The 25,448-nt window shown below is 43.5% G+C and overlaps 2 protein-coding genes across 2 annotated transcripts; one reads left to right on the top strand and one right to left on the bottom strand.

Annotated features, from left to right (window-relative positions):
• On the top strand, nucleotides 820-11,921 carry LOC8065858 (zinc finger CCCH domain-containing protein 44). The gene is made up of 12 exons (XM_021447107.1): nucleotides 820-1,549; nucleotides 1,661-1,740; nucleotides 2,373-2,554; nucleotides 3,946-4,891; nucleotides 4,969-5,096; nucleotides 6,225-6,284; nucleotides 6,381-6,431; nucleotides 6,541-6,611; nucleotides 8,375-8,520; nucleotides 8,610-10,415; nucleotides 10,486-10,640; nucleotides 10,758-11,921. The coding sequence occupies exons 1-12, from the start codon at nucleotides 1,095-1,097 to the stop codon at nucleotides 11,697-11,699; spliced, it is 5,022 nt and encodes a 1,673-aa protein (XP_021302782.1). The 5' UTR covers nucleotides 820-1,094; the 3' UTR covers nucleotides 11,700-11,921.
• On the bottom strand, nucleotides 12,484-16,474 carry LOC8065857 (transmembrane and coiled-coil domain-containing protein 4). The gene is made up of 15 exons (XM_021447148.1): nucleotides 16,154-16,474; nucleotides 15,937-16,018; nucleotides 15,419-15,811; nucleotides 15,126-15,291; nucleotides 14,853-15,005; nucleotides 14,494-14,591; nucleotides 14,257-14,348; nucleotides 13,955-14,025; nucleotides 13,744-13,879; nucleotides 13,460-13,519; nucleotides 13,286-13,368; nucleotides 13,135-13,211; nucleotides 12,970-13,040; nucleotides 12,822-12,879; nucleotides 12,484-12,724 (listed from the first exon to the last, which is right to left on the bottom strand). Exons 1-15 carry the CDS (start codon nucleotides 16,366-16,368, stop codon nucleotides 12,608-12,610), a joined length of 1,872 nt encoding a protein of 623 aa, XP_021302823.1. The 5' UTR covers nucleotides 16,369-16,474; the 3' UTR covers nucleotides 12,484-12,607.

Below are 25,448 nucleotides of genomic sequence, written 5' to 3'. Positions count from 1 at the left end.
GGCCAGCCAAAAACCAGCATGTGCAGGTCAGTGATCAGATACGATGGCGAAGCATGTCGTGGCTTGCAATGCGCGCAACCAAAGCACCGGGCTTTCTAGCAATCACGTGCTGAACAAGATCCATACAACGGTCGCCCCTCGCCGTGTCAGAATAAACATGGACAGCCTCACTGGCTCAAGAGCCGCCTGCTCGCCATGCTAGAAATCGCGTCCCCGTCCCCCACCACACTCCGGGCAACTATTCCTTCGGCCGTCGTGGCCGGATCGCGCGCGCACGAACCGAAGCGACACGGCCGTTCCCGCCGGCCACGGCGCCCCGCGTTCCGCAGAAACCGGAGAACGGGCGCCAGAAGTCGCCGGGAACCGCGGTGATACGAAGGCCAAACAGAAACGACCCAACTCCGCAGCTCGCACAGGTCAAAAGGTGCGCGCACCCACGAGTCCACGACCACGACGCCACCGGCACGGCCACCGCCTCCTAGACTAGACATCGACCCACTGCGTGAGCGGGGGTAAGCCCAATAACTGCAGCGACCAACCACACCACCCCGTCGTCGTCTACACTGCCAACACACGTCTCCTCCGGCCTCCGGGTCCTCCTCCCGTCCCCGCCCGCTCCCTCCAATCGTCGAGCCGAGCAGGACGCCGAGGGACCAGCGCCGCGCCCGGCGCAGAAAAGAAACGAACGCGGCCCCCGCCACGCCCACGCCTTTTTCTCTGTTCCGTGTGCCTACCGTGCCGGTGCGCCCCGCTCCCGGACCCAAAAACCACCCAGACCGCCGCGATTTTTACTGGGAAAAGTGGCTTCCCATCCCCTGTTTACGCTAGCCCGCCAGGTCGCCCGTTTGCCCCCTCTGCCTTCCCATTTCGAGCTTCCGCCTCGCCCTCTCTCGCTCGCTGTGTCGTCATCTCTTTCTCTCTGCCTGCCCACCGCTCGCACTCGCAGTCGTACACCAACCACCTCATTTTCGGGGCCGTGAGAGGAGAGGCCGCGCGGCGAGACGACGAGGCAGGCCTTCGAGCGAGCGTGGAGGGAGGACGAGCTAGGGTTAGGGTTTTTGGGCGAAGCCAGCCTTGGGTGGGGCTGCTGATCCATGGACGCGGGGACCGGCCCGGGCGCCGAGGTGCTCTCCCCGGGCGAGGCCGAGTGGCCCCCAGAGCTCCGCCTCCCGCCGCCGCCTCCCGTGCCGGAGCCCCCGCCTCCGCCCGCGCGAAGGGCCGCGCCGCATCTGCACCTGCAGCCGCAGCCGACTCCTCCCGCGGCGGCGACGAAGAGGGAACCGTCTCCGCCTCGCCACGGGGAGGGCTTTGATGACCAGCAGTTCCTCGGATCGATCATGGGGGCTGCAGCCCCGCACCCGCACCCGCCCCAGCAGCAGCAGCCACCTGCCGCCGCGGCACCGGTGAAGAGGAAGAGAGGGAGGCCGCCGAAGAACAGGGACGGTGCGGCGCCTGCGCCTGCGCCGGTGAAGCCGGTGAACAAGAAGGATGAGGAGGTGGTTTGCTTCATATGCTTCGATGGGGGCAACCTCGTGGTTTGCGACCGGAGGTTTGTGTGTGTGTGCGCGCGCGCGCGAGATTAGCTGTTGTATTACGTGCGGAACAGTAATGCGGGCTTCCACTTCACTGCGGGTGCTGATAAGCTTCACTTTGCCTTTAGGGGTTGCCCGAAGGTGTACCATCCTGCATGCATCAAGCGAGACGAATCCTTCTTTCGGCGTCGGGGCAAGTGGGATTGTGGTGAGCTATTCTCTTGTGGACTGCATCTTCTCAATGTTTAATGTGGACTCATTTCTTGAATGGATACTGGCTAGTACTAACTAAATATTAATGCTTAAGTAGATGGTATTATAGCACTTTGACATACCATAACTTTTGAGATATTGCAAGTCATGAGCTGTCGAAGAAATAGGAAATGTTTGAAATAAATAAGTATACCAACATTCAAGCAGAAACAGATGGTAATTAATGCATATATATATACTCCCAAATTAAATGAGTTTGTCAGTTATGGTAATCTTGCCATCTCATTTGACTCCAGCATGCAAATGTTTCAGTGTTACTACTATGTATATGTTGAATTGTTAGAACTTAGAAGAGGACAAAATTAGCAGTATAGCTCTTGCAATGTGATTTGTTGGAGATTTCTGTTTAAAGACTGAGCCAAAAGGTATTTATTGTACTTTGGCATAGGAGAGAAGAATATGTCCTTTGGCATTATATGGTATTTGGATAGGACAAAATTATCTTGTTGTGATGATTTTATATTTTTATAGAAGTACAATGATGGATATGTGCATGTACGAGTTGTAGTTACAATTCAAATGTGATGGTTTCATATGCACTTTACTTCTTGATGACACACATATCAGGGTGGCACATATGCAGCAGCTGCGAAAAGGCAGTACAGTATATGTGTTATACTTGTACGTACTCTGTCTGCAAAGGATGTATCCAACAAGGCAAATTCTTTGGCGTTAGAGGGAACAAGGGCTTCTGTGACACATGTTATGGTACTATATTGTTGATAGAATCCAAAGACGATGGTGCAAAGGTACCCAACTTTTAACTCTTATTTGTGCTTTCCTCTTCTTTAGCTAGAGAAGCGTCTTTTACACACAGATATGTATAGAAAGAATGTTAGGTGCTGCTCTCAGTGAAGAAGTAAAAATAAATTAATAAATATCACTATTGGTCCCAAGCTTATTTAAGCTTCATTTGGATACCTATACTTTTAAAATTTCCGATTGAGCCTTCAACCTTCAGGATATGATTAAATAAATAGTTTCAGCCAGCAGGCTGACATGGCATCAAGAAGTCATAAATTGGTTCCACAAGGCATGTGACTGTCAGTCCATAAGTTGTGTTAATGTTGGAAGACAAGTCTTGATAATTGATAAGGGATATTTTGGCATACATTGTGATTTAATTTCTTATTGATAGTTTTCTACAACAAATTTCTCATCTTGCTACCGAGCCATGGTTTTGTGTTAAGATCCCTTGTTATTCTGCATCTTTTATGCTATTTTCAATTGTCATATCAAATGCCATGCCTTTCCTGAGGTTTTTACATTAGTGTTTCTTTTTTGAAAGTAAAATGGCAGGAGCTCTGCCTCTCAATTAAGAATGGAAAAAGAGTTTATGTACAGCAGTTTTGCAGCCACCCCCTCCCCAACCTTGATCTGGGGGAGACGAAAAACAAAATACAAATGCACTTAAAAACGATTATATGCTCCAAGTTTGGGCCCTCCTCCACTGTAGGATATCTTTTTTGTTCTTGAAGCCACCTGCAGCGCCGTCTCAGGCGAGTTGGAGAAAATTCTCCTGTTCCTTTCTTTCCAGACGTTCCAGATGGTGTAGATGCCTAGACCATTGAAGCGCCTCCTGTCATTCTTGGCTATCCTAGATTGTGCTTCCTCCCACCATGTGAGAAGATGGGCTGGGTCAGTTGCCGGTAGTGAAGGGCTGAAGGCATGTTTGTCTAGTCCGGTTACATTTGTGTTTCAAAATTCGCTATGGCATATTGTGCATATACTGTTGGTACCTTTTTTTTAGTTGATCTATCCAGTGTATTAGCTCTAAGTTTTTGGTACGGGTGGTGTTGGCTTCAATTTACTGTTTGAAAAAATAGTTTTAGATTGAAGGAATGGTGGATAATGTACGTGGAGTAAAAAAAAAAAACTGGCATCACCTATAAAACTCAAAATGTCATAATATTTTTAGTAGCTCATGCCTTAACCAAATAGACATTGATCTTGATACATAACCAAATAGACATTGATCCTGATACATGACACAACTGTATTGGCTGGTCAATCTTGTAAGCTTTTGCTTTTTGCAACCACCTGCCTGAAACAAGCAGTACTACTTTGTTGACATACAAATACCTTGAGCAAGTAATGGTTCCATCCTAGGTCTGTTGGTGATCCTATTTTGCCCTTTCAGGTTGGTGTTGATTTTGATGATCAAAATAGCTGGGAGTATCTTTTCAAGTTATATTGGTTGGATCTGAAAGGGAAGCATTCACTAACGATTGAAGAGCTAAAAAGTGCCAAGACCCATTGGACTGTTCCAACTACTGCTGGCAGGAGAGAGAAAGAGGAGTCATCTGATGAACTATATGATGCAAGCCAAGATGCTACTTTTGACACTTCCTCAAAGAAACGGAGACAGAATAACTCTTCAGGAAAAAGAGGACGAAAACGTAAAATAGACGGTGGCATTACTTCAAGGAAGTGTGGAATCTCAATTAACAGTGCTGGAAGCTTACCAAATGGATCAACAGGTGAAGGGGTGTCCTTGCCAGGTGACACAAAATGGGCATCATCTGAGCTATTGGAATTCATAGGACACATGAGAAATGGTGATAGTTCTTATATTTCCCAGTTTGATGTCCAGGTTCTTTTGCTTGAATATATAAAGCAAAATAACCTCCGTGATCCTCGCAGAAAAAGTCAGATTATCTGTGATGCAAGGCTTAGCAGTTTGTTTAGAAAACCACGTGTCGGTCATCTTGAGATGCTAAAGCTTTTGGAAATGCATTATCTTGTGAAACAGGCTCCAACATTGAATGCAGATAGTCAGAGAGCAATTGATTCAGATTCGGCTCAAGTAAACAATGGAGGATATAATGAGTTGACCGATAAATTAGGTTCTGATAAGAAGAGGAAGGCTCATAAGAAGATTGAAAGAGAACTGACAATTAATCCAGATGATTATGCAGCCATTGACATGCACAATATCAATCTAATTTACTTGCGTCGCAGCTTGATGGAAGATCTTATTGATGAGGTTACTGCATTCTCTGACAAAATTGCTGGCGCTTTTGTGAGGATAAGAATTTCTGGTCTTGGCAACAAGCAAGATATGTACCGACTAGTGAAAGTTCTTGGTAAGATTACTACTACTACAGAGTATAGACCTGTGATGCTGAATACTTACACTACCTGGGTTTAATTCTATATGTAGGTACACATAAAGTTGCAGAGCGATACACTGTCGGTAAGAAGACAACAGATTATGCTCTTGAGATCTCTAATTTAGAAAAAAAAGAGATTATCACAATGGATACGATCTCAAATCAGGATTTCACAGAGGTAATTAAATATAAGACAACAATTCTATGATGATGCATCCAAGGATATGTAGTGCAAACATTTACTTTTCGAGGCCTAGTAGGCTAGTACTGTAGAATGAACCTTCCTGATTATGATATATATTATATATCGGTTCCCCTTTGTTGTTTAATCAACTCACTATATACCTTTAGCACAAATCAGCATTATTACAAAAATATTAGAGATTATTTTACAGTTCAGTTTGTGATTTTTTATAATACCAAAAATATCATACTTGGGTTTTCTGTTGGTAATGTTTTTTTAGCACTTATCTTTACTTTAAAGTTCACTTCAGCAATGAAAATCATTACTCCTAATATTGAATATACCATGTTTCTTTGCTAAAATTACGGTAAAGTCAATTTGGATCTTAAATCTTAATGCAATTAAAATCACAAGAGTTCAGTAAGAGATTGGTGTTGAATGTCATCGTATACAGTTCATATGTTTTTCAAACACAGTTGTACAAAATTTGATCTCAGTTATTCCATTCGATCTGATAAAATGCAGTATGTTGCTTGTTTCCTTGGCCTCTTAATTTGTTCTTGTTTTTGGCTAAATACCTTTATGATGTGGTATACTGTTTACATTCTTGGAAGTTGCTGATAATGTAGAAATCGTCCATGATAAATATATTGTACTCTCTCCGTCCCTTTTTATCTGTCGTTCTCACTTCACGAGAAGTCAAATGTACTCAACTTTGACCAAATACATACAATAAAATATTAATATTGGTAGATATCTAACGTACAGGTGCTTGGCTCTCCAGGGGTACTCTGATATTGTTCCCATTTATGGTATATAATTAGTATCATTAGATAGAACATTGAATCTATTTTCATAATAAACTTATTTGGAGATACGATTGTTGCCAATGTTTTCTACAAACCTAATCAAACTTAGGATAGTTTGACCAGCACGAATACCATAGTGACAAATAAAAAGAGACAGGGAGTATACATGCTGGACTGTTTTTTTCACCATTTTAATTTAGCTAGCTATTGAAATGTTTAGTTCTCATTATTACCCATATTGAATCTATTATATACATGTTGGACTGTTAATATAACCAGCTATTTACACTGTTCATTTGCATGTATTGTGTAGGAGGAATGCAAGCGCTTACGTCAGAGTATGAAGTTCGGTCTAACTGCTCGGTTAAAAGTGGTACTGCTTTGATTCAATATATGATGACACATCTGAATTCCAAGTCTATCGAATTTACATAATCTGATATCTCCTCTTTCCTTTTTAATCAATCAGGGAGATGTCTATGAGAAAGCTAAAATCTTCCAATCTCTGCGATTTAAAGATGTAAGCAAAATCTTTTAAAGGAACATTTGCTGCTTGCTGAGCCTTGATTACTTTAGAATTCCTCTAGCTTTACTTATAACCTGACATGCTTTGTTAAATTCTTTTCCAGTGGTTGGAAAATGAGAAACAGAGGCTGAGCCATCTCCGTGACCGTGCTAGTGAAACTGGACGTCGAAAGGAATATCCTTTTTCTCGTAATAATGTGCTGCTCTTACATTTTCTTTGTTCCTGTGTGTTAGAGTATATTTGGTAGTTAGGATTATTATTGCCTCCAGGGAGGTGTCTTGCCCCTCAAATCTCTATTGCTTACACTGGACCATCAGTGGCGGTGCTAGGATTTTCAAGTTGGGTATTCCCAACATAAAAGACGTAAACACAAAATAATATGTGATAAGATAAATATGAGCACAAATGATTCACATTCTAGATACCACCATAGAGATAATTCATGCTAATTGGTTTGTTATTCATTTTTCAAAACTCTATTAGGATCTACATGAAACTAAACATTCGTGTGCTGCATGGTAGACTAAACATTATAGGCTGTGTGTGGTCTTACAGCATGTTGGGTGCTAGCACTACTTGCTGGTAGACCACTCCATTGTTCACGAATCGGTTATTCTTATACTCTTGGTTATCTCTTAGGCGCTGCGCCGGTACCAGGCCTAACCTAGGGTTTTGATTTGGTTATCCTTATATTCTTGGCTGTCGCTTGGGTGTTGCGCTGGTAGCAGCCCTACCTTAACCTAGGGTTTTGATTCAGACAAAGAGTTAAGGAGATAGGGATCCCAGGCGACGCCAAGACTTGAGAGATAGAAAAAGATTGAAGACACGTTTGGATGTTGCCACCAGCTTGCACAATCAATTTGCGTCTATTTACTGGTGGCAGCGTGGTTGTTTGGATTGGCACCAAATGCGCGCACACAAGACAAAAAAAAAAAGAAAAAAAAGAAAGGAAGAAAGAAACGTTGGCACAAACTTAGACAACCGAGTCCTTCGCCAATGTTTGGCCTGTCAACATGTTGGATAAGTGGACAATAGCTTCCAAACACGCCTAGAGTCATTAATTATATTATGATAAGGCTGTTGACATACGTTACCCCATATATAAGCAGGAGGATGGCCAACATGCTAATGCAGGAGTGTGGGACTAGAAAGAGAGTAGCTAGAGCTTGATGGGCTGCTCAGGAGCTGAAAAATCATTTTGGTCAAACATAAAACTATGTACATACATGCATATATTTTACATATACATGGCCTTTTGCAAAATAAGTTGGGTATTCCTGGGAATGCCCAGGAATCACACTGCCTCAGCTTCTGCCCACGTGGACCATTTATTTTGGATACATTATCCCTTGGCCTTTTCTTATACCACCTGGGATGCCTAGTTGTGTGTGCTTGATGGAGATAACATTTTAATATTGTCATTAGAACTGTTATTTGGTATTTTGGTAAAGAATTAATCCATGAGGATATACTATTCAAGCAAAGTTGACATAGAAATCTTCAATTGTCCCTATTAGAGGTTCTAAAGTTTTAGTGAAACCTGTGCTGAAATACTTTATAGGTTTTCTAAGGTACCTTAGGTTTCATATAAATTGTCTTTTATTCTTTTGTTCACTTTTGTGCCTTTGGATTGGCCTTATTGATTTGCAATTTTGTGGAAGAGCATAGAAATCTTGTCATCCTCGAATTCTGAGTGTTCAAAAATGAACTTTTGCACCATTTTTTTTATAGAGAAGATTCTCTATAAAAGCAGCTTTTGACAAATATGATTCATATTTTGTTGCATTTGATGTGACACATCTGTGAAAGCTCAAAGATTTATGCTATGGCCTTCTTTTTTATTACCATAATTTTGCGGTTTGAATCTTGCTAGAGAAAATTATTATCAGCCAGGGTTCCTTTCTTTGTTTTATTTATGATCCTTAACTATATCATACATTGAGAGAGTGTGTAGAAAAGTTGCAGGTTCTGAACACTCCTGAAGAAAAAGAACGCATGATTAATGAAGTTCCAGAAGTACATGTTGATCCCCGGATGGATCCAAGTTATGAATCCGCTGAAGAACCAGATTATAAGAAAGCTGGTACTTAATTTACTTGAACTGTATTATTCTATAATGATGTGTTCAGTGATATTGAACTTCTGCGAACTTGCTTGCTGATTTGTATGCAGTTGATTGGACCATGCATCGGAATGGACCAGATCAATTATTTCCAGGAAGAAAAGGGACAGAACTGAATTCTGTGGAGAATCATGCACAAAAGAGTGTGGATGCAAGCGGTCACATTAGCAGTCTACCTACAGAGGATGTGGACCACAGATCAGGTGCAGGAAGTAACATTAATTTAAACAACATGGCTCCTGAGCCTGCATCACTTGGAGTTTTATCAAATGACACTGAACCAGAAAAAGTTTGGCACTACAAGGACCCTAATGGAAATGTTCAGGGCCCATTTACTCTTTTGCAGTTATCCAGGTGGGCAAGTTTTTTCCCACGTGACCTGAGAATATGGCTTACATTTGAGAGTGAGGAAAACTCACTACTGTTGACTGAAGTGCTCCCAAAGCAGCAGCAAGATTTTATTCAGCCTTCAGCAGTTACTACCAGTGATAAATCAATATGGGAAGGCTGTGGTGAAGATAGAATAAACTCAAATGCAAATAACTCTTCCTCCCCTATGGGTTATAACATGGTCTATTCTTCTGCATTATCTAGCTCATCTGCTGAGTGTTATGGTCCAACAAAAGATCTAAAGCTTCTGGGTGGAACTTCGCCATCAAGATCTCCGAAAGATGCTCATGCTTTGCATGAGGTCCAGAATCAGGTTAACTATTCATCCACAATTCTATCTTCAGCTGGACCATATGTACCACCCGGTTCTCATGATGAAAGGGTCTCAAGAGACAGGGTTGGTGAATGGAACAGTAGTCAGGACAATGGTGGTGTTTGGAGTCCAACCACGAATCATAGTCGGAAGAGTAATGCGCAGCAGCATCCTGATGGTTGCGTTGGGAAGCACCAAATGCAAACTGAATCTAAATGTAGTTCGCATGTCTCAGTTCTTACTCCACAACAATCTGAGAGAGACCCTGCCACTTCCCTTAGTACTACAAGTCGTCCGGAGTTCAAAGCCATGTGCCTGCAGGAAGGTTCTTCGTGGAGTTCAGCTACAAATGCTGGAGCTCATGACCTTCAGTTATCTATTGCTTTAGCAAAGCCAGAGAGCTGTTCTCCAACAAATCCTGTTGAAGACAGAAATTCGAGTTCTGCTTCTGCTATGTCTTGTCAGTCAGGGGCTCCTGCCTGCATTCCCCAACCAGATCCAACATCTACATCAAGTTCAAGGAAGATCGAGGCAAGCATGGATCAGCGTAAAACATGCCAACCTGACGCATCAAGTGAATCATTTGATCGGCTTCCTGAACCTAAAAGTGGCTCACTGTTTTCCTTGAAAACTCAAGATCTTTTGTCCGAGTACCCTAATCCTATACCAAAACTGGAGGGGAAGGAGACTTCCGTGAACCAGTCAGGATCAACATCAGTAGCACATGAGAATTTAGCTACAAAGACATGTGTCGGTGCACCTACTAGTAAAATTGATAGCTTGCAACCACTTAAGGAGAGATCATGTCCAACAGATAGGGGCTCAGTCAATCAATTAGAGCATCTGTTTGAAGATAATGTGACAAAGAGAAATAATGAAGTGGTCAATCCTGTATCTGATGCTGAAGGCATTGCTGTATCAGATGTGTTGGAATCGTTAACAGAACAAGATTGTTCTTTACAAAATTTAATGCCAGCTTCAGCTGAGGAAGAACAACCACAATACTCTAGTCCTATTGCATTGTCCCCTTGGGGTGAACCAAGTTACTATCAGGGTGAAGCTGTTGATTCTGCTCTATGGGGCGTCCAAGATGACCCTGGTAATGACATGTGGTCAATGCCTTCACCAACACCTGGTCTCCAGACTTCATCAGGTTAAGATGCCTATCTTTTTCTGTCTTTGCTTCCTTACACAACTTTTAGTCTTACAAAAATCTTCTACAGGTCTTGGAGCTGATGGAAAAGACACTTCATGCATCGTAGAGGAGGCGAGAGCGGACCAAGGAGATGGTGCTTTTGTCGAAACATTACCAACACAAGGGGATAAAAAGATGGAACATGCAAACTCAAGTGCCTCAGGTTCTTTAGTGCCAGAACAGGTAATGTTAATCATATATCTAACTGGTGTAAGATTCCAACTTGATTCATCTCTTGACTAGAGGAAAAAACTTAGTAACACAATGTTCTAGCTAAAGTATTGCTTCTGACACTTTTAGGTAAAACCAAAAGCAAGCACTGCATCAGGTCTATCTCTAGATGGGAGCACAAAAGCTTTGGGTTGGCAACCGCCAGGCTCATCTCTAGAGGGGAGTGCAAAAGCTTCTGGTTGGAAACCACCAGCCTTATCACTTGCAGGGATTGGTAATGCTGCAGGTTCACAAGCATCGTGCCCCTCTACACAAGGGAGCACAAAATCTTCAGGTTGGCAGCGAAGTTCATCCCCGGATGGGAGCAGAAAAGCCTCTGCTTGGCAACGGTCAAGTACATCGCCAGAGGGGAGTGGAAAAGCTCATGGCTGGCAACGATCAAGTTCTTTTACCCAGGGGGGGACAAAATCTGCAGGTTGGCAACCCTCTGGTTCTTCTACAGATCGGGGTGCAAAAGTTGATGGCTGGCAACGAACAAGTTCATCACCAGAGGGAAGCAGAAAAGCTTCAGGCTGGCATTCATCAGGTCGTGAGAGCTCAAAGGTTACATCTGGTGCCAGCGAAAACCGTAAATTGTCTTCTAGTCACCAAGCGACGACACCAACAGGGAGGCACTCTTTGGCAAAGAAACAGGCAAGCAGCGACAAGGGTGCTGCTGGTTGGGAAGAGGCTCTAGGAAACTCTTTGGAAGCATCAAAGAGACAACAGGGAATCAGCGACAAGAATGCAGGCTGGGGAGAGGCTTTCGGAAGTAACAGGAGCTGGCATCCATCGTCTGGTAACCCCAGTCGGGGCAGCCAGGGGAATCACCAACATGACAGGCATTTTCACAGCAGTGATTCGCGGCGGGGTGGCTCAAACTACCCTAGGAGGTCTGACAATCGTCATGACCATGGCAGTGGTGGTTCGTCAAGACCCTCGTCAAGAGGGCAGTCCCAGAGGGGGGTATGTAAATACTACGAGAATGGCCACTGCTGGAAGGGCTCGAAATGCTCGTACGTGCACCGGTGATTGCCATTGCCGTGGAAGCGGAACGCCCAATTGCCTGGTCGCCCTCACATTTTTGTATAGCAGCATATGCTTTCGTGGTAGTAAGTATAGGAGAACGCTTATTAACCGTGTCGGCACCAGTAAGCTGGTAGTAGTACATATCCTTCAGGGGAGGAGCATGGCTAAACTAGGATTTCAAGTTTATCACAGGTACTGATGGCTTTTGGTGCAGGAATGCACCCCTTTTGTTCAGTTAAGGCCGTGTTTACTTCTTCATCTATTTTGCAGAATGGACAACATTTTTCGTCATATCAAATCTTGCAGCACATGCATAAAGCATTAAATATAGATTAAAAAATAATTAATTACATAGTTTGTCTATATTTTACGAGATGAATTTTGAGCCTAGTTAATTTATGATTAGACAATATTTATCAAATATAAATAAAAATGTTATCGTGCTGATTTCTAAAAAAAAAAAAAAAGGCCTAAACGGAGTTGTGGGCATCTACAATCCCTGGTCAGGGTGTTGTGCATCGTACGAATGCCTACAGAAGAGCGGCCAACGGTGACCGGCCGGCGGCAAAGAACGGAATGCGTCCCTGTACCCGTACTGACGCGGCACCGGCAGCCAAGCACACCTGGCCGAGCCTGCACGGCGCTTTATACGGATGCTGGCGCTTTATATGAATGCTGCCTCGTCGTGTCGTGGTGTGCCACTGGACTCTCTCGCGGGTGCCGCCACAGTGATGCCCACGACGTGCCGTCCGGTCACACATTACACCACAGCAAATCCCAGAGGCACTTCAGCAGAACATCCCTTTATTTACTGTATAGTCTATCGCTAAATTCAGGGTAGCTGTAGCTGCCGGCTGTGCAAACTCTGAAACACAGTATGTAACCCATGCATGGGCATTGCACGGCGCTCTTTATTCTGTGCAGGGATGGAACACAGGGTAGTAGGTGTTTAGCTCAAGATGGTCGAGAATTTTCTCGAGAAGCGACAGGTACGAAGAGTGCCCGACAACGAGCTCGGTAACGTCAACCTGTATGTTCAGCAGCGATTCATTCAAGTAAAACGGGTGCAGTTAGAAACAAACTTGTTGATGTTACGGAACAGATTGGGTGCCAAAGAGCACTTACGTTCTCTACTCCAGGGACATGTACGTCCTGGATGCCGGCCAAACCTTGTGTGAATAGGCTGAGTCAGCGTACAACATTTTGTCAGTCACAGCCACAGCACAAACTGCCGAAGTGGCTTGCATACTGGAAGAATGGATGTGGGGTGTACCTAGCGCGGAAAGTGATGCCGAGAATCCAGTCGTTCGTGGAGTACACGTTCACAAACCTTCCGGCGACCATCTGCAATTAATGAGGCAAGGCCATGCGATTATGCTGACAACTGAGGATGTCGTCTGGAGAGATTTCAGAATAGCAGCTCTCGGATTCATCATACCTTCCTGGCAGGCTCCCACATCTCACCTTGAACTGAAACCGGCGCACCTATGAGCACGGCCCTCTCAACGATTCCCACTGTCAGTCACAAACCATCAGAATAAACTACAACAAATTAACTTCCCAATGTGCAGACAGCAGTTTAGATGTACCGTTATTTCCCAGTTGCGCTAACTCCTGCAGGCACTTGAAAACAACACGAGCTCCTAGCGAAAACCCGACCAGAGTGACAGGCCTGGAATCATTTTGGTGCCGGTGCCAGCATTAGCTCCGTAGAGAAAAGGAAGTTTACTGAAGAAAGTACTGTACATTGTAGGCAGAAGAACCTGCTTCCTTGCAATCCGTTGAGCAGAACCTCAGCAAGCATTTTCCCAGCTTTATCTGACCTGGATGCATCTACCAGATTAATCAAGCCGAAGCATGCACTAGATCTATCTAGTGAACAGATCAGCCATTCCATTAGAGGAGGCTAAATTTAAGAAAGAGCCCTCATAGTAGAGCTCTTAAGTTTCAATAGTGACATTCAGTTTTACACAGCTCAAAACTGTACAAAAGAAGAGCACAAAAAAATAGCCAGAAAATGCTAGCTAACTAGTGTTTGTAGTGCTACCTGTCAATAGCAACAGACCATTTGCTGTCGATAAAGTCTGCAGCAGACACCAAGGTAGCAGGCCAGGCAAATGCTGAAATAATACCACTTAACACAGTCTGCATTGCACCTTCCCTCATCAACTCAATTGCTAATCCTACAGTTATAACCAGATTGCTGCAATTAATGATGGAATAATGCAATGCAAATTATGGGTTCACGTGAAAATTACTTGATGCTAGCCAATCCTGTATTGCTGTGCTGACGCCAATTACATGCTTAGACTCCCACTGCAAAATGTACCTGCAAATATCATATCAGTAAAAAATTCAGCTACGCTCTAGTTATACAAGCCAATCTTCAAAACAATAATGCACTGCCAACTGTTTTCCACACATATAATGACCTTGAGAAACTCAGTTCTATCCATGTTATCTGAACTCTCTGTTCAAGATACATTTTTTTTTATTTCTGTAATATGGAACTGCATAAGAAATGCAATGTTCACCATTTAACTGCTAAAGAAATAGGTACCTCTCTAAGTTAGTTTTCCATCCTTCCCAAGGCTTTGAATAATCATCCTCAGAAAAGGCAAATCCAGAAATAAAGATGCCAACTGCTAGGCGCTGAAAGAAAAAAAAACAGTAATCAATAAATTTCACTCGTATGTTTTTCCTGATTCCTGAAATACAAGAACTTGCTTTGTGCCCGTTTAGACCATTTGAGCATGAAGCAGGTCACACTGCACATAGAAGGAGAAGAAAAACTCACACCCTGGTTATGGTTCTGGCCGATGGTCTTGAACTCAAATTCTTTCACATTTCCAATTCTTGTGGCCATTTTGGTCCCAGTCAACCCAGCTCCAGCAGCTGATTTCAAAAGATGATGATTTAGTCGCTATGGACTCAATAATCAGTAATACGTTTCCTGTTTCTTAACTTATTCCCAAATCCAACTGGTTCACTATTATTATTACTACTAAGATGATGATGATAACTACTATATTTTCACCAACAATCGGTAAGTGGTACAAAATATAGGGCTAATAAGAATCAAGAAAAAAGGATAATGTGAAATGAAGAAAGTGTCACCAGAGTAGTAATAGTCAGGCAACATTTTGTTAGGCTCACCTCCAAACGATGCTGCAACAGCTACAGAGCCAGCAGTGTGTCCAGCAGCAGTAGCTATGGCAGCAAAACCACTAGCACCTATAATAGGCAGAAGTGTATGCAATGTTGGAACTAGAGCAGTGAACCCTGCAGCAATTGCTGGGGCTGCTAAGCCTGTCGGATTAATTAGTGCAAAAATTCAGCAAACTTGACCACATATATAAATGTCCAAACTTATCAAGATCGATCTGACATTTCAAATGAACCCCATGACTTGAAGTGAATAATCCATACCCCCAGATATAGCCATCAGTGTTCCTCCTGTCAGCGCGGCTGCGCCGATGATCCCTCCACGCTTCCAGTTCTCCCATCTGCTATTCGGTGACGAACTCTCACGTGACTGTTCTTCCTCCTTTGCTGCAGCCATAGCAGAGCAAGCAACCATTATCTCGACAGCTTCCTACAATAATGCCAAGATACCCAATCACAAAACCGCACTGGATGCAATGCACAACAATATAGCGCGCGTAGCAATCTCGTAGCTAGCGATGCTGGATGCGTGGTGCATGCAATGGACGACGACGAACCATCTTGTTCCAGGTGACGTCGAGCCAGGTGGCGAGCAGGCGGAGCGCGACGCGGTGGCGGGCGTCGTAGCCCTTGGTGACGCGCGGGGACCCCATGCCCTCCTCGGCCATGTTCACGTCCGCGACGCACGCGGACAGGAGCATGTACAGCACCGCCATCTTCCGGGAGTCCTTGGTGCGCGTCGTCGACGCCGCCGCCAGCGCCGGGTCGTCGGAGTTGGAGCCGTGGCGGCTCTCGGCCGGTTTGAGCGCCTCGGCGGCGCATCCGACGACGCCGCACTCCAGGCCCATGGCCATCGCGTCCACGGCCTTGGCGAGCGCCAGCTCCTGATCGGATCGCTCCGACCGGGCCTTGTCGTCGTCGTCTTCGTCCTCGATCACTTTACGCAGGAACTGCATCCGATCCACGGCAAGAGGACGTACGCACGGTTTAGGATGAAATGTTTTTTTTTTTGGCATGCCACTAAGACGACGATGATCGAGGTGAATCGAAGACGAAATCTTCGGTGCATACGTACGGCGCCAATGTGGTGCTTGGGATCAGAGGACGCGGCCGTCTTCTCCACACCGACCCAGGCCTTGGGGTCGATCTCAAGAAACCTACGAGAAACGGTGTCACGTATCGTCATGCGCGCACGCAAATGATGGAGAAGAATGCGTGCCTGCATTGGTCCGGCCGGCCGGCCGGGGAATGGAGCTAGCTAGAGAGACCACGATCGTCGATCGTCACCTGACCTGAGCACGGGGCGGAGGAGGCCGCGGGACTCGTGTGTCCAGAGGTCGCGGGCGTCGGGTTCGACGGCGGTGGCCGCGTCCGGGTGGGGCTCGTCGTCGAGGCCGTGGGAGCCAAGGAGGACGGTCTGGTGCGTCTGCGCCTGGCGGAGCGCGAGCGCCAGGAGCGCCCCCGCCGCGTACCGCTGCGTCTGGCCCAGCGTCGACGACGTAGCCATCGCCGCGCGCAGCACAGCCTGGCCTGGGACTGCAGGGGGTGCGTGAGTGACTGACTGACTGGTGGCTCGGTTCGGCGACGAGGCTTGGCTTGGCGTCGATCGCTGATCGATCGATCGATCACACAGGAGAGAACCGTCGCGGCTCTGCTCGCCCGCGGGCCGGCGCGGGAGCCACGTCCAGTCGGCCACGGCGCAGTGCGATTCGGTCGGTACGGGACCCAGACGTGCCTTGGTGTGCGGTGAGCTCGGTATTTTCTCGTGGGTCGACCGGGTTGGGTTGGGTTGGGTTGGGTTGCACTGGGCTTTTTGCAGAGGCGCCGGCCGAGAGCACCTCACCTGATGGCTGGCGTGCTTAGACGGCCGGCAGGCCCGGCACAGAATGATCTTTGCGCTATACTCGGCCCACGGTTGAACTGATCCATCACGCTGCCCTGCCCAGCCCAAATCCTCAACCCTGCTTTTCGTATAAGGGAAAAAAAGCTCAACTCTGCTCTTATTGTTTTTTTTTTAAAAAAATATTTTGTTGTGAAATATTAATTCCGGATGCCGACTTGTGCGGACTATGGGCCTGTTTGGTTCCCCTTGCTAAACTTTAGCTAGCTAAAATTATTTTAGCTACTCTTGGGTGACTCCTTTTAGTCAATGTGTTTGGTACTTTAGCTACTAAAGTGACTAAAGTTTAGCTAGCTAAAATTTAGCAAGGGTAACCAAACAGGGCCTATATATATATATATATAGCAGGAGTTGACCACTTTGCTTGACTTATGCGTATGGCTATATCGGTAATAAGTACGCACGCGCGGGTGATTCAAATGAAATTAACTTGGAAGTTTTCAAACGGGTCACTTTCTCACCAACCGCAAGCTAGCCAGCCAGCCGCAGCCGCCCCGCCATCACCTACCACATTTCTGTATGGCCTCTCGTGTGAGTGTCGTGGGGACTGTGATAACTCCAGATGGCCAGATGGGTCGATCGCGCTGAGTCGCGACACTCAAAAGAGTCAGAATCAGAGCTGTGGCACAAAAAGGATATGTGTGGACCGAAAATGTTGGAACTTGGAACTGGCCATGCTCTCCTGGAATGGATTTATTGAATGGATCGGACGACAGGTAATAAACACAACAGCAACGTGTACACCCATTTCCAAAACATGCATGCACTATAACCAGTAGGCGAAGTTGTGCACTGTCCTATAGGTCACCTATTAGCACTGTTCGCCTAAACGGCCGTTTAGACCGTTTAAACGCCGTGTAAACGCTACACAATGGTACACCGTTTCCGTTTAATCATCTGTTTAGTCCGTTTAATTGACCGTTTAGCCCGTTTAATGGACTGTTTAGCCCGAATAATGGCTAAACGGCAGGTGACCGACTGTTTACCGTTTAGCGTTTAGGAAAACATTGCCTATTAGTCGTGAGTGTAAAGTGTTAAGATAGATCTCTTAAGGCCAGTCTCAATAGAGTCTTACTGGAGTTTTATGGACATTAAATATGTTGATGTAACAATGTATTAATAAAGAGATAAGTGATAAGAGTTTTATGAAGGTAGAGAGAGTTTCATAGGGATGAAACTATTATACGCTGTTTCCAAAATATTAATGTGTTGAAAACTAAGCCATAAAACCTGCGCTGAGAATGCCCTAAGAAAAAAATAAGAATCAAGGCTTGTTTAGCTGCAGTCATATTCACCTCAAGGTAGATATGAGTGCAGGGTCAAAAATGGAAAAATGAGAATGAGACCTGAACACATAGATTTGGAAATGAGATTCTACTAGAATTAATTCAACTATTTATGCCGCACCTACTATTTGAAGATTTTTACTGGGTAAAAACAATAATCACTATAAGGATAAGATCCCAATACCCTCTTTATTTTTTAATCTAAAATCCAGATTATACATTCACACTATTTAGAATCATGATTCTCACTATGACAATAAGATCTCAACAGCCTTGAATTGTTCATCTTTTTCTACCAGCTTAAGTTTACTGTCCGACCATACTACTCTGCTATGATTCAAGTACCTTTTGACACACAGATGATTCCGTCTCTATTGTTCGAGCTAGCTCCATGACTTCTTGGTCGGGCAAGCTCTCGTTCAATTTCTTTTTTCTTTGATCAAGAGTATCATTACTTTCGCATCGAAGAAGCAGCTGCCGATCTCCATTATGCCGTGTTCGGTTGTTCCGGAACGAGCTATTCCAGGCCTAGAAGTTTTCCTGCGTAGTACAAATTTATGAAGCAAAGCATTCAGGTGGGAATGAATCTTAGATAACGGAACAAGACCTTAGGGCCTTGTTTATTTTCATCCAAAAACCCAAAAAATTTTAAGATTTTCCGTCACATCGAATCTTTAGACGCATACATAAAGTATTAAATATAGATGGAAATAAAAACTAATTGCACAGTTTGGTCGAAATTTACGACAAAAATCTTTTGAGCCTAGTTAGTCCATGGTAATTATTAGAATAAATTTAATTCTAATGATCAAACAGATCCGGGCCTATAGCTAGCTGTTATATTGACAATAGAAAACAGAGTCATGGATTTTTTTCCCATTCAAACATCCACCATCACTTGTCGAAATGTATGGTGTCTACTTACACGTTGTAAAACAAACCACCATATGCATGCCGGCGCACTTAGCTTGTGGGTTCCATGCACGGTACCAACAATGGGTGGATACTTTGGAGAAGGTGTAACACAATTTGCTATGCGGCCACGCTAGTAGCTCAAACCGAACTCATTCACACGCCATATCTATATGTTTGTTGTTTGGTTAAATTACCTAAGGTATATTAGGGTTAGTTGAAAGAACTATGTACCCTTGTTTGGCACATATTCTTACATGTCATTTCATGTGCTTGTTGTTGGTTTCAAATACCTAAGGCACGTTAGGTTTAGTCCACGACCTTTGTACCCTAGTTTGGTACATGTTTTGACATGCCATTTAATGTCTTCTATGGTGTCAATTATGTACTCCACTAGTTCGTTATATTTTTTCACTACTTCTGCAATAATTAACTTAATATAACCACTACTAATAATAAAACCATAAACAAATATAACATGTGCACTAACACTTGAAACATGACAAAAAAAAACTAGTTAACACATAACATGACCTAGGTACGCCCTTACTTAAAGTCCATTACATGATAACACATTGCAAAGTCCAACACAACCATACAACTAGCATTAATGAAAATTACTGAGTGTAATGAGGCCACTTTCCCTTCCTCTGCGTATTAGGATTCTCCTCCATCTCTGCCTTTGCTTGGCGCACATGCTCAAGCTTCTTCTCACTCTCCTCCCTTAATGTAGCAACATGTCTCCTTTCCTCCTCTTCCTTGTGCTCCTTCTGTAGAGCCTCCTCTTTGCATCTCATCTCGAATATCTTCGCACGCTCTGCATCCCACTCCTTCAGGCTTTCTAGAAGCCGCTTGTCTGACTTTTTGATCTCAGTGTCGATCCACTGCTCAAAATCACACAACGATGGAGGGGTCTGCAATAAAAATAATTTTTTTTAAAAAAATAAATCATGCTTCATATGACATAAACTACATAATGCACAATAAAATTTTCTCACAATAAATTTGCTACGGCGTTGTTGCGGCGTAGGCTCCCATGCAAAATTGGAACACATCCAATACCTCTGCTTGTAGGTTTTCTCATCTTCAAAAATATCTACCTTACAAGGATCACCACAAAAGCACATGAGTCTTGGAACACCGCTAGGGAGAGGCTTTAGGTCGTACGGACTATCGATCGTCCGTCCATAGCTACAAGTAATAAGCAAAAAATAAAAATAATAAACCCTAAACCTAGGTTCTTCATCTATTGGAAATTAGTGAAAACATAATCTAAAAATGATGATTCAGAGATTACCTTAGCTTACTAGCTTTACCGCGCCTTGGCATTCTACCGTTACATAATAAATAAATTAATAATCACTTTCAACGTTAAGTAAAAAATACATGTAATATATACCAAATCACAACATAAAAGATGAGAAGGGGAGTGAGATTACCTTGCTAGCGAAGATCTACGGATCAAATCCAAATTTTAATTGTCAAAATTAAATATTTCAAGAGATTGGGAGGGTAGAAGAAAGCTAGAACCCGAGAATAAGAAGAAATGAGAGCACTCTCGGACAAAGAAGATGGGACGTGTGTTTTAAATCTGATCTCGGCGTTAAGATCTGTGGCTCTGAGGTCGGCGCTAGGATCTGTGGCTCCGAGACGTTTTACCTCGGAGTCAGAAATCTTAGCGCTGACTCGCTGGATCCAAACTTCGATTTAAATATTTAGAGGGCCAAATGTTTTTTTTTCCAAAAATAGGTTAACTTGTAAAAAATTAGGCCCAATTGCCCAAATGTCTGACAATCCCATGCGTTGCGCCTGCGAGCGCGTGCGTCCTCTCCTTCCTAGACCTGACGGCCCTGGTTACCACCATCCCTGCATCAGATTTAGTTCTTGTTTAGTTCCATTTAAAATCTATTTTTTTTTCAAAACTCCTAATCATATCAATTCTTGTCACATATGTATTAAGCATTAAATATCAATAAAAAATAACTAACTACATAATTTATATGTAATTTGTGAGACGAATTTTTTGAGCCTAGTTAGTCTATTGTTAAATAGTAATTGTCAAATATAAATGAAATTGGTACCGTGTTTCAATTCAAAAAGTTTTTGGATCAAGACCTCACATCGTGACCCGTATACCAACAAAAGAAAGCTGATTCGTGCAGATGACCTGCATTGCAGGGAGATCATTTGTACGGAGTACCTGCAAAAACTGGCAGGTGTCGTTCTGTTCGTCGGGTGCCGGCCGGCGTGCCGCTTTCAGCGGCTGATGGCCTCGACACTCGTACGTCTCGCGCGCGCGCGCGCGGTGTTTGCCTTCAGTTTATGGCACAGGGAAAATGGAGGCACCGATGCGGTTGCACATTTGGCACGCGCACCAGCTGATGAGACCAAGCACCAAGGACAAGGAGTAGTTCTCGTAGACGCGGCAGCGCCGGGACCGTAGATTCTGCGAGAACCAATGCCGGTCCGGAACGCCCTCGTAGTCGTAGCGGTGACGACGACGGGCTCTGGTGGATGTTTCCATCACGTCTTTTTTTTTTTTCGTGCAGGCCTTTCCGACACTTCCTGCAGCTCGTGGCGCGGACCAGCGCCTGTCCTTGGCCGCGAAAAGGTCGGCTGCAACAAAGGCCTGCTGAAGCAGTTTTTTTTTTACCTGCATGCTGAACATTGTTTATCCACACCGTTGAATATACATCAAGATATGTAAAATAATAGAAAGAAGTGTAGCAACACGAATCTCAAAGTATATTTACATAGTCTAGATAAGCAATGCCGAATATGTACATGCTGCATTGTATTCCTGCTGCTGGGCGCAGCGCTTGGTGGCCATTTTTTTGCCCATTTGTCTGGTGCTGGTTCCTGCCCCTCTGCGAGAGAGAATTGAAAGGCCAGTGTCACGTCTGCGACCCCGGCTGTTAAAATCATCAAATCAGGGTTGGTGGCAACATGACCGTGGCCGGATCTACTTCTTGCGCTGCTCGGGAGGAGCCGGAGGCGGAGCTTCCTCCAAAACGACTCATACTCTATTTTCATTGAAAAAACAGTTTCAAACAACTTCTTTCACTAAACCATTTGATAGGGGACTCCTTCGCCACCAAATAGGGCTTGAATATTCAGACTTTGGGATACATGAAAAGTGTGGACCGAGAAAATTAGGCTTTGTTTACTTTCAAAATTTTTTACAAAATAGGAATAGTAGCACTTTCGTTTGTATTTGACAAATATTGTTCAATTATAGACTAACTAAGCTCAAAAGATTTATCTCGTCAATTCCAACCAAACTGTGCAATTAGTTTTTATTTTTATCTATATTTAATACTCCATGCATACGTCTAAAGATTTGATGTGACTGAGAATCTGAAAAAATTTGCAAAATTTTTAGGGAACTAAACAAGGCCTTAGTAACTGACTTGACCGGGTGGTCCTAAAATAACTGTGCATCACGTTTTTCTTTAAAAATCAAACTTTAAATTTGATTAAATATATTAATACTCGTGTTGCGTAATAAGTATCATTAGATTAATTGGGAAATATATTTTTTATAACTCCCTTCTTCTTCTTCAATAAAATCAACTTCTAAAGTTATTCTAAGTGAAACTAATTTAAGTTTGATCAATTTTATATAAAAAATATTAATATTTATGACACCACATTAGTATCACTAGATACATCGTCGTATATTTTTTATAATATACTTATTTAATGTTATGGGTGTTGTTATCATTTCACATAAAGTTAGTCAAACTTTAGATAGTTTGACTTAGGATAATTCTAGGAATTAATTTAATTTCAAACTGAGATAGTATTAAATATAGCAGAAGATACAAATACTATCAATAACTTTTTATATAAGTTAGTCTATGGGAATGAGATGCATAGTAGTTATTTTGGTAAGGAAGGAGTACCTCAATTTATGATGACTATAAAAAAGATGTACTCCCTCCATTCCAAAATAAATGATCTTATAGAATTTAAATTTTATTTTAAAATATGGCCTTCTCACTTTTTAATATAACTCGTTTTTAATATATCTTTTTTTACTACATCTCTATCTCTACTCTTCGAAAGATATTTTAGTCTTTTATCTTCTGTGTTAGTTTTCATGAGAGATTATAAAACGTTACTACTATATATGTGATAGGTATAATATGGGACACAGGTGCGGGCAGTTTCATCATCCAGACGTAGAGTGTTGTGTTTGGTTGCGGGTGTAACAACGTTTTATTTGACAATTAGTGTTATAACTAGGCTTAAAAAATTCGTTCCAAAAAACATACTCTCTAACTTTGTGTAGACATTTGATGTGACCTGAGTTAAATTTTAACTGAGGAAACCAAACGAGATCTTGGACAACACCCAACCCAAGCGCTGTTGTTTTCCATCATCTTCAGAAATCTATGCTAAAGCTTCCGGATCCGGCGTGTGACGTCGCGCGTGCGGCAGCCACACGTACCGGGGTACGGTGCCGCACTGCACGAACCGATAGCGCCGTCGACGGCGATCACTCGGGGGCCGACCGCCGACGAACTGGACCTTAACGCCGCGCGGTCACATCGCAGCCGGTGACCAAACCAAACGGTATCTGTTAATATAGCAGATGAAGAATTTGCTAGCTACCTCTCCGCGCCTCATCACAGAATAATTGGCCTTCGCTTTCAGTTTCAGCCGGTAAATGTAGAGATCAACAGCTAATCTTCTGCGCCCTTTTCGCCCTGCAATCAACAAATAATTGGCCTTCGCTATCATCTATTCCTCTATAATATATTCAAATATTTTAGTCACAAAAAAAAATATATTCAAATATTATATTGGTTTTTGTTCTACTAGCTTACTGTTGACGGTCCTTAATGCTCACATTTAACCGTCAACTAATCATAGAAAGGGATCCAAATGCAACTGACACCCAGACTTAGGGTTTTATCTGACAGAATTCCACGAGTTTTGGTGTTTATCTATTTCTGCAGAGGGTTATCAGGAAATACGGAAGAAAAGCCCACACGTCGGGTTTACATAGAGATATTAACGTGCCGCGCAATTTTCTATCATCTAGAAGACTCCAGAAGCCACGGGAACGAACGGGAAGCCGAGAGGGCTCGGGGACAGGGCGCCCGCCCACCTTTTTCCACCAATCACGATCAACTTTGCGGATCGTGCTCCATCGACCTAAGGGATCAAGGAAAACCGTGCGATTGATGTCGGTTTGATCCGACGGCCCAGATTCATTTGAAAAGACTATATAAGCAAGGCCTCCTGGCCCCTGGAGAGCATACCTCTTCTACAGAATCAAAGCTAGGGTTTCAATTTTTCATCCAAGTAGAGAGGATCCTCTAGTTCATCTAGTTCTAGTTATAGTTCCTCTAGTTCTAGTTCTAGTTGTAATCTAGAAAATAGGGAGAGAGAAGAGGAGAGCGGAGAAGGAGCCGGATCTGTCGGATCTTTCTCAACATTATACTTTTGCAGCAACTGGTTTGTTCTTCATCGTTCTCCATGTTCTTCAATTCATAATCCCTGAGTTCTTTAATTACTTTTATTTACATTCAAGTTATTTATTGGATTCCCGCTTGCATCAAGTGCTCTAGTCTTTATAACGCTAGAGTAGTAATTAATAGATTAGACGTGGTGTTTAGTCTTGCAATTACCTGGAATTGCACTCAATCCTGCGGATTGTTGTGGTAGCCCTAGGGTAGTGACAACCCTAACGGTCGACGTATTCTACCTCGTTCGGATCGGTGTTTGTAGGACCGTAGTCAGAGCTTCCTAGCCCCCTTCTCATCTCTTTCTGTGGTTAGTGTTCTGATGTCCCGAAATAAATAATCTTTGAAGTAATTCTTGATTCTTAGATCAATTAGAGAACTCTCAGGAAACTTCCTCTCTTCCCACCAAAAATAATTATATAGTTATTCTTGGGCGATCTTGAATCTTAATTAGTACACTCACGTTCCCTGTGGAAAATCGATACTCTGGAATACTCCCGGGTGAAAGCTACATCGGTATCCGTGCGCTTGCGGATTTTTCTGTTTGCGTTTAAAATACCCAACAAGCTTTCTAGCGCCGTTGCCGGGGAACGGTAGCTGTGCTAGTTTCGAACCAAGTCGCCCGTGTATCCTTTTTCTTTTCTTTTTACCACACTCACCTTACCATTTTCACCATACCACATGGATTTCGCTCCAAACATTAATGAGCATGGAATTTATTTCATAGTCATTTTATTTACTCCATGCTCATATGTAACATCTTCCCAATCCATTGGTCTCTCCAACATCACCACATTTGAGATCTCCAACCCCTTCTTCCTTTCTATTTATAAAAACTTTAAAAGGGCGGTAGTCGATGCATATGTCTTTAACAAATATTGCAGATCTCGTTGAGTTGATCTTGATATAGGTCAGCGTTAGAGGGGAAACCACTTCGCCGTCATAAATCAATGGTTTCCAAGGACAAGCTTAGTGTCCTAAAACAAGCACTGATCGGATCGTAACATGAGCTTTT

This window comes from Sorghum bicolor, chromosome 1 (genome assembly GCF_000003195.3).
Source record: "Sorghum bicolor cultivar BTx623 chromosome 1, Sorghum_bicolor_NCBIv3, whole genome shotgun sequence".
Lineage (NCBI taxonomy): Eukaryota > Viridiplantae > Streptophyta > Magnoliopsida > Poales > Poaceae > Sorghum > Sorghum bicolor.
Note: the sequence above shows the minus strand (reverse complement) of the source record. Positions and strands in the feature narration are given on the sequence as shown.